This window comes from Zingiber officinale, chromosome 9B (assembly GCF_018446385.1).
Source record: "Zingiber officinale cultivar Zhangliang chromosome 9B, Zo_v1.1, whole genome shotgun sequence".
Classification (NCBI taxonomy): Eukaryota; Viridiplantae; Streptophyta; class Magnoliopsida; order Zingiberales; family Zingiberaceae; genus Zingiber; species Zingiber officinale.
The window spans coordinates 15,962,306-15,976,332 of record NC_056003.1 but is presented as its reverse complement, the minus strand read 5'-3'; the positions used below and the strand labels follow the sequence as shown (position 1 = coordinate 15,976,332).

At 37.9% G+C, this 14,027-nt stretch overlaps 2 protein-coding genes across 2 annotated transcripts in view; both read left to right on the top strand.

Annotated features, from left to right (window-relative positions):
- LOC122023794 (cinnamoyl-CoA reductase 1-like) overlaps nucleotides 1-5,671 on the top strand; it is a 33,051-nt gene extending 27,380 nt beyond the window's left edge. Inside the window, exons 3-6 of the mRNA XM_042582140.1 lie at nucleotides 3,693-3,878; nucleotides 4,179-4,341; nucleotides 4,991-5,180; nucleotides 5,283-5,671. Of these exons, the coding sequence (XP_042438074.1) occupies nucleotides 3,693-3,878; nucleotides 4,179-4,341; nucleotides 4,991-5,180; nucleotides 5,283-5,421 (678 nt within the window). The 3' untranslated portion in view covers nucleotides 5,422-5,671. The remainder of the gene's footprint in view (nucleotides 1-3,692; nucleotides 3,879-4,178; nucleotides 4,342-4,990; nucleotides 5,181-5,282) is intronic.
- Nucleotides 5,672-7,150: 1,479 nt separating this feature from the next.
- Nucleotides 7,151-11,484, top strand: LOC122024689 (transcription initiation factor TFIID subunit 6-like). The gene is made up of 12 exons (XM_042583360.1): nucleotides 7,151-7,366; nucleotides 7,490-7,576; nucleotides 8,107-8,208; nucleotides 8,286-8,394; nucleotides 9,083-9,189; nucleotides 9,299-9,436; nucleotides 9,510-9,605; nucleotides 9,702-9,826; nucleotides 10,087-10,219; nucleotides 10,298-10,423; nucleotides 10,494-10,602; nucleotides 10,986-11,484. Exons 1-12 carry the CDS (start codon nucleotides 7,241-7,243, stop codon nucleotides 11,357-11,359), a joined length of 1,632 nt encoding a protein of 543 aa, XP_042439294.1. The 5' UTR covers nucleotides 7,151-7,240; the 3' UTR covers nucleotides 11,360-11,484.
- Nucleotides 11,485-14,027: the final 2,543 nt, after the last annotated feature.

Here is a 14,027-nt window from a genome sequence, read left to right as displayed (position 1 = left end):
TTAGGGAATTGCACATCCCTAATGTAACCGACCTCCATTAGTTTAGTCACTTCTTCTTTAATGATTTGATTTTGCTCTGCACTGAAATTCCTTTCTTTGCATGACAAGCCGAGCATCTGGGAAGACATGTAAAAAATGCTCCATTACTGAAGGAGAAATGCCCGTGACTTCTTTGGTCGTCCAAGCGAAGACATCCTTATTTTTCTTCAAGCATTAAATCAGCTCTGTTTTCAGGGCAGGATCAAGATCGGCTACGACATAGGTGGTGGCTTCAGGTTGACCAGTCTGTATCTGAACCTCTTCCTTTTCCTCATAAAGCAGGACAGGTGGCTTCTCTTGAACGGCATTAACCTCCATTTTTTACATTTTTCGGGCGGCATTCGCTTCAGTTCTGACGATCTCCACATAACACTTACGAGCCGTCTTCTGATCACCACGTACTTCCCCAACCTGGTCCTCAACAGGAAATTTGATTTTCTGGCAAAAAGTAGAAACGACCGCCCTAAATTCATTTAAGGCCGATCGACCCAGTATCACATTATAGGTAGATAGGGCATCCACCACCATGAAGTAAGATCTTCTTGTTCTCATGAGGGGGGCTCCTCCCCTAAAGATATGACCAACTTTATCTGGCCAAGCGGTTGTATCTCATTACCAGTGAATTCGTATAGAGGCGTCACTATCTGTTGAAGTTCACTTGGATCAATCTGCAGTTGATCAAAAGCTTTTTTGAAAATAATATTGACGGAACTATCAGTGTCTATAAAGGTATGAGAAATAGTGTAATTGACTATCACAACCTTAATTATTAACGCATCATATTGGGGTATTTCTACCCCTTCAAGATCTCTGGGCCCAAAACTAATTTCCGGCCTTGCTGCTCTTTCCATGCTGCATCCCACAGCATGGATCTCAAGTCTTCTTGCGTGTGCCCTGTTCTCTTCTTGTCGGGCTGTCATGGTCTCCGGCTGAATTTTCTCAAGCGCCTGAGTTGTACCGGCCGGGTTTGGTAATACCCCTTGTTGAGGTTCGACCGGGCGGTATTTTATCTTGAGTGGACTTTGCTGCCTGGGATATTGATAGTAGTTTCGCTTTTGATAACGATCCCTATTCGCTTTCTTATTTTTCAAAACAAAACAGTCTTCTGTATGATGACTGCTGGTCTTGTGATAAGTGTTGTATGACTTGTGGACGATACTCTATGTGACGATGGGGTGGAGGGATTACTCGAGGCCCCTCGGTGGAGGAACAGAGCGGAGCTTTCTCCTTAATAGAGCAGGAGAAGAAGTGGTATTTTCTTTTCTGCGCCAAAATTGGCTGGAGGATTCCTCACCAGATCTTTAAAGAAATTATTGTCATTCAAGCCTTGAGAGAAAGCACTTACTAATATTTCAGTGGTAGCATTGGGTACATCAATGGCTACCTGATTGAATCTTTTGATGTAGGCTCTAATGACCTTTTTGGATCCTTGTTTAATTGAGAATAAGCTCCAGGGAGTTTTATGATACCTCTTGTTGCTGGAGAAATGGTGTAAGAAAACCTTCTTGAAATCTTTAAATCTTCGGATAGAATTTTCCGGCAATCTTTTGAATCAACGTTGAGCAGCTCCTCCAAGTGTTGTAAGGAACATCCGACACTTCACTCCATCAGAAAATTGTTGTAATAATATTACATTATCAAATTTTAATAAATAATCCTCTGAATCTGTGGTTCCTATGTATTCGCCGATTTGAAGATTTTGATATCGCTTAGGAAGTGGATCATTTAGTACACCTTGAGAAAATGGAGAAATAATTCTTTCTGGTGAGCTATCACTAGCTACCATTATCTTAGCTTTGCGCTTATCTTTGTCTGGTGCCTCGCCAGAGGATTCCTGAAATATAAGCCTTTGCCCTCCCTGCTCAAAAGGGGTACGAAGGAAGGCGTGAGGGCGTCTAGTCAGAGAAGCATTGGCTGGATTAATATACACTCGATCTTCTTCTTCCAAATCCCTTCCCTTCCGATGATCAGTAGTCGAGATCGCCGGCTTATGAGCTACTGGCAGAGTAGCTCCAGTATGAGTTTGCTGTTGTTGTTGTAAAGCCTTCTGGACATGTATTAATAATGAAATCCAAATCTTCACGACTAATAGTCAGTAGGTTCGATTTTCCAACGTCTTCCATCTCGCAATCTCAGATTCAGGTGAAGTTTCCCACAGACGGCGCCAAATTTGATCCTGTCTGAGAAGCTTGACAAAATGGAAAGCTAGGGAGAGGACTTACTATTGATGAAGAAGAACACCTGAGGACTCCCGATCCGAGAAAACCAAAGCGGATCCGGAAGAATAAAGTCACAGAACACCTCCTTGTGCAAAGACCCAAAGATAGAAGGAAGAATCCTGTGAAAAATACCAAGATCTGGAGCTCCGATGACTTCTTGCGCACAAGAGACCAACCAACACTATCGTCAGTGACCTAAGACCGGGGTGGGAATCCCTGGCTAGGCCTTCTGACGCTCAAGTCAATGATCTCTCTTAGTGTGGAAGGCAGAAAGAAAAAAGATGAACAGTGATTGAAATTAGGATTTGTAATGGATAGTTGTGAGTGTGGTGAGCGTAAGCATACCTGGCCAACGGAGAGGATTCCCCTTTTTATACCACTTCATATAACCTCCGTAGTCATGAAGTGCACCCCGGTTTGTTAGAATTTGTTATGAAATGACGTAAGCCATGTACTTGCAGAAATAACTTTTAAGGAATCTTTTTTGTACCCCAGATGTACCTTCTTTGTCGCCTAGTGCCTGTAGAAGAGTCTAGAAACATTCTTCCCGTCAAATTAGTAAACTTGTTATATAATCACATACTACAGATATCTTCATTAAGCTATTTGTGAATATTCTTGAAATATTTGTTCTCGCCCTGTCTTATAAACTATATGGAGATATATTTATCATCCCTACCTGCTTACTTTGTTTTTTATTATGCTATAGACAGTCCGATCTTATACTATGATTTGTATTGGATGGAATTGAACCTAAATTATGTCTGGGCAACATATGTCCTAATCGTTCGATTATAGATCTTGTAAGACCTTGTATCTTTTCACACCCAGGCGATCATATAAGCCCGCCCAATGCTAATATATATCTAGATGTACTAATCTAAACAATCTTGGTTTATCTATCTTAAACGTTTATACTCGGTCGATATTGCCTATTTTCCTTAAGCATATTATTCCGGCCGATATTGCCTATTTTCCTTAAGCATATTATCCCGATCGATATTGACCTATTTTCTTTAAGTATATTCTCTCGGCCGATATTGGCCTATTTTCCTTAAGTCTATTATCCCAGCCTATATTCATACTTGCTTAACTCTGTTATCTCTTTTCCCCTTTTCACCGGGGACCTACTAAACCTAACCTATATCAAGAGCAGTAGAGAGAAAGTTGGGGTTACATTTATTGAGGGAAAACACCGACCTTCAATTATTGTGTTATGAATTACATTTATGTTGTTCCTGCTATATCTTATCTGTTAAGGGTGTTCTTTTGGAACACTGCATTAAAATGAGCACAAATGTATTAAGATAATTATCCGACAACATTATACTTGTTTGTTTTGCAGTCAATATATGATGAAGTAGAACCCATGTGCGTCCCTCTTATATAGATACTCTATTGGTTGATAACTTTTTGAATCATTCTAACTTTCAGGTGGAGGTTATTGCTCCTGCTGTCGGAGGCACTGTGAATGTACTGAAGGCAAGCTCTGAGGCCAAAGTTAAGCGTGTTGTAGTGGTATCATCAATTGTTGCTGTGACAGTCAACCCTAATTGGCCACGTGGTAAGATCAAGGATGAGAGTTGCTGGTCAGATGCAGAACATTGTCGTAAATCTCAGGTAATTAATGTACTATGCTTGAGAAAAATTTTAAATAAAGGTTTCAATTGGACATCAGTTACGTGGGTGATAGTTGTTCATTCTCAGAGTTCTTCAAATAATTCTGATAGTTTGTAGTTGGGTAGTTTGCCATATATTTTCTCTTAATTTTTCTTTGTATTTGGCTCGGCATGTTTTATATTTCATCCCTGGGCGATGATAATCTATTATTTTGAAATATATCCTTATACTTCAGCGTCTTACGAGTTTCACTTTTGTGCACCTGGCATTTCATGTTCTCACTGCTTCCTGCAATTTTAGGATTGGTATTATCTTTCAAAAACACTTGCGGAGCATGAGGCACTGGATTATGCAGAGAAGCATGAACTCGACGTCGTTACAGTTGGCCCGTCTCTGGTTGTTGGACCATTGCTCCATTCCACTCTGAATTCATCAAGCTTGTATCTCATCAATCTCATAAAAGGTCATTACTTTAGATTGCATTGCTTTTCCATTGAGTTGAGAAACTGTATTTCTTTTTTCTTGTATTAAGAATGACACATTATACAAAATTGTGAAGTAAATCATGAAAGTTCCATGTTTGATAAAAAAAATGTTTGAATAGTTGATAATGAATCTTTGTTATATATATATATATATACACACACACATGCACATGAGCAAGGAAATTTCTTTATGCATTACTTGCAGATGCTCATTTTCATGTTTTTCAATTTCTTTACACTTGGAATCCTCACTTAGTTCATAGTTATGGTTTCCTTGATTTAACATTCCGCTCGCTAGTGTGTGCGGTTTATTAGTAGTTCATCATTTTCAATCGAAGTATGTCACAAACAACATATTGTTTTTACTCTGCCTGGCTGATAGAGGATGAAAATTTGGTCTTCTCCAGCCATATATTGTAGTGACCTCCAATATGCTGGCATGTATTCTAATTGTAAATTCATGTAACTCTCAACTTTTTGAGTTGCTTATATAGGTCTTATATCTCCATTTTCCTGCATACCATACTTGTGATAAGATAAGGTCTAAATTGGATTAGTGTCAAGTCAGTCCATGTTTTGCAAATTCCATATTATCATGTGTCAAGTCACCGTTTTCCCCTGTTACAGGTGTTCGTCGAACTGCAGAGAATCGAGACATCTATCTTGTGGATGTTCGTGATGTAGCCGACGCATTGCTGCTGGTGTACAAGGAGTCAAAGGCAGCCGGACGACACATTTGTGCATCTCATTCTTTGAAACTCCGCGACTTGGTGGATGTTCTCAAGAGATTATATCCCAACTACAAATATATTGAAAAGTAATACAACTAAAACCATTTCTTTCATTTCGCACAGAGTTCATGCTTTTGCAAGATTTTTTGTGACACATGAGTTATGGATTCAAACGTGTTAAATGACAGTTTTACAGAGGTAGAGGAAAGTAGTGTGGTGCGTTCCGAGAAGTTGAAGAACTTAGGGTGGAATCACAGGACGCTAGAGGAGACCCTTGTCGACAGCATCAAGTACTATCAGGATGCAGGTCTTCTTCACGAAGCGTAAATCACATCATTTCCTTCCTCGCAATCGAGCCACTCATGTTTGTCGATCTGTTTCCCTTGCTAAATGCTATGCGACCAATAGATGCGTGTGAAGTTTGATCGATTGGCCAGAACACTCAGCATGAAATCTATCATTTGAATGTAACTGCCGTTTACATGATTTGATTTTACAGGCAAATACTGCTTGTAAATCTCCTCATGTTACAGCTAACTAAACAGGTACTGAATAAAGATGAGGAAGCTTTTTGTAAGTTGTTGATGGATTCGTGTTTCAATAGTTGTTGAGATACAAAAATGAAATTAATTTCGATTTGAACAAATACTAATTGTTAACGCCAAACTTAATTGTGATTTTGTGTATCTATGGGTAACTCTCAAATTGACTCGGTATTTTTTTTTAAATTCACTTCCAGAATTGAAAGTGAGCAAAATTTATCTATCTTAAATCTTAAACTCCAAAAAAAAAAAAATAGTCAATTTGATTTATCAACATGTGATCATGGTGGATGATTAGACTCCTGCACACAAATTTAATTTTGTGTTTAGTTTCTGAGGAAAAAATTATTCTCTTTCTATATATAAATTTTTCTTTACTTTAACTCTCTTCCAATTCCTTAATACATCTAATATATATATATATTTAAAAAAAAATTAAAATGAGGTATAATTCTTTTAGCATATTTAAATTATAATTTATCTAAATTCAACCTAATTTAACTAAATCAGAATCAAATATATCGAAATTATATCTCATTGGAAACAAATTATTATAAAAAAAAGTTTAGAATATTTTTTTTTACATAGGGATGAGCTTACATATATGATCCTGTCCGAATCGCCGAACCAAAGGACGATGGGCACGTGTCGCTCTCCTAGTCGATGGTGTAGGCCTCCAAAGCTCCGGCGAACCTGTACAGAAGTCAGGCTGGGAAGGGGTTCCCGGCGGCGACCCTCCGACGCTCAAGTTGCGTACCTCAGGCGAAGTAAGAGGGCCTTTATATAGGGCAGCGAAGAAGTGGGTGTACACCTACCGAGGTGTACACGTGTCCATGGCCCATACCCCCGTAAGGGCTTGTCAGTGAGCTTCCCTGACCCATACTGCTACAGATTTGGAGCATGGCTTGCGCGTGAAACATACCTGCTGTCAGAAAAAGACGTCCCTTGACCTTTTCCCCTTTGCTCCAGATATGTCGTCCGGTCGGCCTGCTCCTTCAACATCCGGCTGGACGTATGCGGTGATTTACTTGGGGAGATTCTCCATCACGTGCTTTGTGGAGACCATTAGCAGTATGTTACCTTATGGCCTTGGCCGAGCGTGCAGTCCGCTCGTCCCTGCGATCTTTCCCCCTGAGCGCCAGAACCCTGACTTCCTACAGGGCACCTTTAACCATCAGCCCGACACCGGCCGGACGGCCGTCCGGTCGGACCCAGCCCTCTACGGATGTTGACTCCACCGAATGGCCGGTCGGCCGTTCGGACCTCCCAACTCCGGACGGGCATCCTTTCACTTTGACTCCCACGTGGCATTGACCTCATCGAATGAGGTCCTCTGTTCTTACCACCGGATCAATATATATTAGTGGTAAGTTATTCTGATTTTTAAAATGTGGTAATTTTTATGGATAATTAATAACTAATTTTAATTTTATATAAATTATTAGCTTATGCAATTATTAATATTTATTTAAATCAGTTATTATTTGACAAGTCATCAATGGAAAAATAAGCACTGTAGCAAAATTTACCGTGACCGTCTGACCGACAGATAGAGAGAAGGGAAGTGGTGTTGAGTAGTAGTCGGAGAAGAGGAAGAGGCGACGATGAGTATCGTCCCGAAGGAGACGATCGAGGTGGTTGCGCAAAGCATTGGCATCTCTAACCTCTCCCCTGAGGTCTCTCTCGCGCTCGCCCCCGATGTTGAGTACCGTCTTCGGGAGATCATGCAGGTGGTGCTTGTGTTCTTTATCGGGTTAGGGTTTTTACGGGGCTGAGACGTTTCGGTGCTTTGAAGTTTGATTCTTCGTTAGTTTTGGTTTCCGTGATCCCTGACTTTGGAAGGGGAAGTGCAGGAGGCAATAAAGTGCATGCGCCACTCTAAAAGGACGGTCTTGACGGCAGAAGATGTGGATAGTGCTCTCAGTCTGAGGAATGTCGAGGTAGGTTTCCTTTGTCTGCGACTTCTAACTTTAATTGGTTTTGTACTTGTATTTGTTTCCAGGATTGATAGAGTTAGATCTGTTACTTGTAAAAGTTTGTTTGAATGTAGTTTATATTTTAAAAAGCCTTCATTCTGTTTTGAATTGTTAAGACAATAATTTTACGTAAGAAATGAAATCCTAAAGGGGCAATTAGGAGGAGATGGTAGAGTCTTTTTTTCCTTTAATTACACGAACTTGGGCCATAACTGAAATTCAAAATTATACATTAGTTTGAGCCCCTTTTCAAATATCTGTCTTTTCTTTTGTTTCTTCAAGAAGAATTAAGAAATATTTCATAATATTTTGTTTTTTTTCTTGAACCATGAATTATGTTTATATTATATGGGAGTGAAGCACTGCTTTAAGAAGATCCTAGTTAGGTTGGAAAACACAATAAAATCATGCGAAACTTGTATAGTTCTTTTCTCCATTATGTTGCCAGCTATCTCAAGTCAATATATTACTGGTTGCTTGTTTTATAATTTCAGCCTATTTATGGATTTGCATCAACTGATCCCTTGCGGTTCAAGAAGGCAGTAGGGCACAAGGATCTGTTCTATCTTGATGACAGAGATTTGGATTTCAAGGAGGTTTGTGAAGTTTTTATTGGGTGTAATTTTCTTTGATGTATAACATGGTTGTATTTACTATTGTTTGCAACATATAGGTCATTGATTCACCATTACCCAAAGCGCCACTTGAAACTGCTGTTGTGGCTCACTGGCTTGCTATTGAAGGGGTGCAACCTGCAATTCCTGAAAATTCTCCTGTTGAAGGTTTTATTTATGTGACAATTAATTTGTTCTATCTTTATTGGAGTAGACTGCCGTTCTTCATAAGAATAAATGAAACCTTCCAAATAAGTAATTCTTGGTTGGATAGCACACAAATCAGAAAGGTGTTTTGGCACATACCATATTTCTAACTGAGATATGCTGTAGGTCTTCTGTGTTCCAATTGATAATGGCTATGGGGATATAAGTGCATTACTACATGTACCAAGAATATATCTTATTCACAATCTATAGACGTACAATATAGTTCCTGAAATAGGATATGATATGTCTCCTTTTGTCTATGAACTTCAATTGTGCAGTTATCATTAAATATTCTAAATTTTTATGCCTTCTCAAAACCAAAACTACTCCTGTGTGCCAATACATGATAATGTGTATTTTGGTATATACTGAGACAGAAAGGGTGTAAAATTGCTACTTATTTATTTCTAAATAAGAAACTTTTGTGGTGTGGTGTGAATAAGACTATGAATTTCTATTTGGTGCTCTTAGTTAATTCATCAAAGTCATTTGAGATATGTCAATTGTGTTTTTTTGTGTTATTGGCGTCACAACTTCTATAGGCTCGAAACCATTATGTTGGTGTATACTCTGGTTTTGGTTTAATCATTTGTTAGTAATGTTAACTTATTGAGAGAAATTGATTTACATGAATATTTTTTTCCAGCAATTGTATCCCCGTCTGAAAATAAGAAATCTGAGAACACCAAGGAAGATGGACTGCTTGTTGATCTCAAACTGCCTGTTAAGCACGTATTATCTAGGGAGCTACAGGTTTTTCCCCAACAGTCCCTTCATGAACTTTCTTGGTTTTGCTGCCCAAGTTGTTGAGCTTCTATGAGAAATTGCCCATGTAGTTAGTTTTTATTACTGATCATTGCAGCTCTACTTCGACAAAATTACTGAGCTTACAGTTACAAGACCTGAATCCAACCTTTTCAAAGAAGCTTTAGTGAGTTTAGCAATGGATTCAGGAATTCATCCGTTGGTTCCATACTTTTCCTACTTCATTGCAGATGAGGTTAAGTTTGTCAATCTTATTAATTGAATAATTCTTCTTAGTTCCCATACCTATTGACAGTTTCCCATCACAGGTTGCTCGGAGCTTAAATGATCTTCCTATCTTGTTTGCTTTAATGCGTGTGGTTCGAAGCCTTCTCCAAAATCCGCACATTCACATAGAACCTTATGTGAGTCATTTTTCTATTCAATAATACACAAGATATTACAGAAAATTTTGTACAGCCATTCACATTTCTTCTAACTAAAAAATTTATCATCTTCAGTTGCATCAGCTGATGCCATCAATTATTACATGCGTCGTTGCCAAAAGGTTGGGGAGTAGAATAGCAGATAACCACTGGGAACTCCGTGATTTCTCAGCAAATCTAGCTGCATCAGTGTGTAGAAGGTTAGAAATCGTGCTGTAAATATAAAACTTCATTCTTTAAAAGCTTGCTTCTTTTCTAGAAAAGTAAATAAGAAATTCTATTCAAACTCCTCCTTTATCATTGCGACGATTATCTCACGCTGCATGCATAACAGTTTCCAGTTTCATTTTGCTTGAGAAAATTCTTATATCAATAAGTGACATCTACTTGGGGTTTGAACAGTGGTGTTTTTTATTTTTATGCTTGATGTTTATAATTACTGGATAATTTTTTTCAACAGATACGGTCACGTGTACCACAATCTTCAGTCGCGATTGACGAAGACATTAATTAATGCTTTTCTTGATCCATCTAAAGCACTCACACAACATTATGGTGCCATTCAAGGGCTTGCTGCACTGGGACCAAGTGTGGTAATTCTTAACACCCTATTTCTCTGTCATTCATGTCACTTTTCTCCCTTTAGTCTGACTTTTATACCACTTTGCTAGATACGTCTTCTTGTTCTGCCAAATCTTGAACCGTATTTGCAACTTTTAGAGCCCGAGATGCAACTAGAAAAGCAGAAGAATGAGATGAAAAGGAAAGAAGCGTGGCGAGTGTATGGTGCTTTACAGGTATTTCTTGTTCATTTACTCAAATCAAAATTGTTTCATAAATAATCACTTACCTTGGTTGCATATTTAGTGTGCCACTGGTAAATGTTTGTATGAACGGCTGAAGATGATGCCTACCTTGTTATCTCCACCAAAACATGGTGTCTGGAGGATTAACCCAAGGATTGCAATAAGCAGGAGTAAGCCCCAATTCAAGTCTTTTCACCAGTTTTCCATTTAATATTTCTGGAATCATTTGAAACAATCTTCTTGTGGAAATCTCATTGTCATTTCCTTCTGTTTTAGCAATAAATATATAGTCTAATAATTGGAGCATTTGGAGCCATACTTATATTGTGCCTGACATTTTTTTTTAAATAGTTGTGCCTGGCATTTGGATCCATACTTATGTTGGATACACATTTTCAAGTCCAAGTAACATAAAATTAAGTCAAAGAAAATGCGTCGGGTTCTTGATTTAGCACACTGATACTTCTGACTCATTAAACTAGAGAAATGTCACTGCACATGTATATCAGCAAATGTCAGGTTATAGTTTCTGATACATTTTTCCTCAAATCAGTCAAGCGGAAGTTGAGCACCAATAACTCATCACAGCAGCCACCCTTCAAGAAGATGGCAGTTGATGGACCAGCAGGCACAATACAGGCTATTGCTACAACAACAGCCAACCTGCAAGGAGCAGAGGATGGGTTTGCTCCGCAATCATCTGGTGCTGGTACAGCACAATCTTCTGCCCCAGGTCAGGTATCGATTGATTCAATTGGCAGTAGAAGAGAGAAGGGCGGCAGCGGAGCACCCAAGGGATCGGTGGTCCTGGCCCAAGCTTGGAAGGAGGATCTTGATGCAGGAAACCTCCTATCGTCACTGTTTCAGTTGTTTGGAGAAGGCATATTGTCATTCACCCAGTCGCCGGAGAAATCTTTCTTTCTCTAGCTGTGTTAATTGATCTAATATGGCTTCCACCCGCACTTGAAAGATGGTGTGTATTATTTAGAGTTTTGTAACGATAGATGTAATGGATCTTACCTTTGTTAGAAAAAAACTGCTGTTTTTGGGTTCCTTTGGTCATTGTTCAAACTTCAAACTATCAGTTTTGTTTACAGATTGGATCAGTTTTTGAGTGTCGACCTGAAGTAGTGTGAAGAGGAAGGAGGAGGAGAAACGAGGAAACAGGAATGATTCTTTCGGACATGGTTTAAAATAGCAGTTTTTTAATCAGTTTTGCCAGTGCCAACCTGTGAGTGTAGAAAGGCAGCAGAAGAAACGAAGAAAAACAAAGGAAGAACAAAAAAAAAAAATAATAATAATAATTTTAATTAGTCTCATTGATTATTTCTGGATGATCGATTTGATTTTATGAAAGTTTTTCATTGATTATCAGGATAAATCGAGAAGTGCACATGACAACCAGTCCAGAAGTTCAGCATCTTTTGACTGCGCCTCTATTTGGAGAAGTTTTTTTTACAAATATATCATAGTTGAGAATCAGATCGTGGCTATCAGTGATAATTTGGATATCCTATCGCAGCATCATAGCCCCGGGGACAAGTTTAGTTATAGAAACATCTTATGGACATCTTTCTATACTCCCATTTTCCACTTCAATCAAAACAAAAGGAAAACTGAGTTCTAATGCATGTTTTGCACCCTAGTATCAGCAAACTTTAGCAGGGACACTTCTGTACAGCCCCTAGATTGCCTTTATCTATGACCTAATTGCTACCGAAACTGCAGCTAAGATGTTCTTGGGCGATCAGCTGAGGCGTCTCTTTCATATAATGGCTTTAGTTTGATACGCAGGCAGGTTAAGTCGGTAGAAACTTGTTTGTGATGTCGGCAGAGACCCTTGGGATCTTGATGATTTGCATATGGACAATTTGGAAAACAAGCCAGGAAATCCATCAGCAGGCAAACGATCTACAAACGATCGAAGTGAAGGTTCACTTTGGGGAGCTAAGGATCAACTGATCATAAGGACTTGAAATTTATCTGCAGATGCTGCATGACACATACAACAATAACTATAACAAAAAGTATTGCTTATGCATTAACTGGAGAACAACAAACAAAATAGAAAGAAAGAAAGAAAGAAAAAAGAATGGATGACAAATGTAGTTCATATTATCTACTCCTTGCTAGTAAACAAGTTCTTGAAAGTTTCTACCACAAGCATTTCAGAATCAGACTGATACATAGAACAAGATGATAGAATTCATTTTCTTCAATTCAGGGAAGAATAGGACATCAACATTCTTCATATCACTTTTACATATAATTTCACAAATCCACTTTAGGAACAAGGAAGACTTGCTCGATAACATGTATGGATCTGACTTAGTGTGTTCATGATCGTTCTTCATATTTTAGAAGGTTTTTTTTTTTTTGCTTTGGACTGTGCTTTTTCTCCTAAAACGTTTATTCATCATAGCCTAGGAATCAGTTAGTGAAACATAGCTTAAGGTTAATGCTCTGATATTATGTTTCATTCCTTGTTTACTGAACCTTTAGATTCATTTAAGATTTGGAAATGTAGAGTGGATCAACTTACAGGGATTGGGAAAGAATCGCCGTTGATCGTGTGGGCATGGCCGGAAAAATGGGTACTTTGGATTAAAAATTTCTCTGCATAACAGACACATAACAAACAAATCCACTCTCTAAGAACACCAAAACCATTGGTCATCTCATTTTTGAACCTCATCAAAATCTCTCCATCCACTTTACTAGCATCAAGCTTGCCGATGTCTTCAAATGAATCTCACATCAGCCTAGATATGTCGATGAGTATTTCTTGAATCTCTCCTAGAGTTTGGAAGAATAGAATTGTTGTGGCAGACTCTACCGTTTCAATTTCAATGTCATTTCACATAATACATAAATTTAAATATTACATTAGTAATAAAAAATAAATAAAATACAAGTCATAAAAAATTGATACATCCTGATGTAATTATCATACAATAATAATATAATAAGAAAAAATATAATAAAAAATTATACTTTATTTATTAGAACTAATATCACGAAGAGGGATGGGAAGAACTAAATCTTGATTACATTGTTCTTGAATATTGATTAAATTGATTTTCAACATATGAGTGTCTATATAAGTTAGTATTAAATTGTCCATATAGATATTTATTAGATTAAGTTAATGAAAGATATTCAGAATTAGATGACTAATTTTGTAATAATATTTGATAATGACTATTATAAGATCCAAAACCAATATTAAGATTGGGTGTCATTCTAATAAATAAATAAATAATCATACATATCTTGACTCATAAACTTAAAAAAAAACTCACATAATAAACTATTATTTATTCATAATTAGATTTTATACTTATAATTTATGTTTAGAGTACTAGTAATTACAACACATATTTATTAGTAATTATGAGTATAATTATAATCATTTTAATTTTAAGTTTCCTTTTAATACATTTTCTAAAAAAATAATTTGGTCTTGTCCGAAGGTGCGAAGATGGAAAGCCGGAGAGGTGACAGTTCCGCTGATTGGATGAAGACCTCGCTTCTCTCTACAAAACAAAACCAAAGCCAGGGAAGGAGTTCCTGACGTTGGCCCTCTGACGCTCAA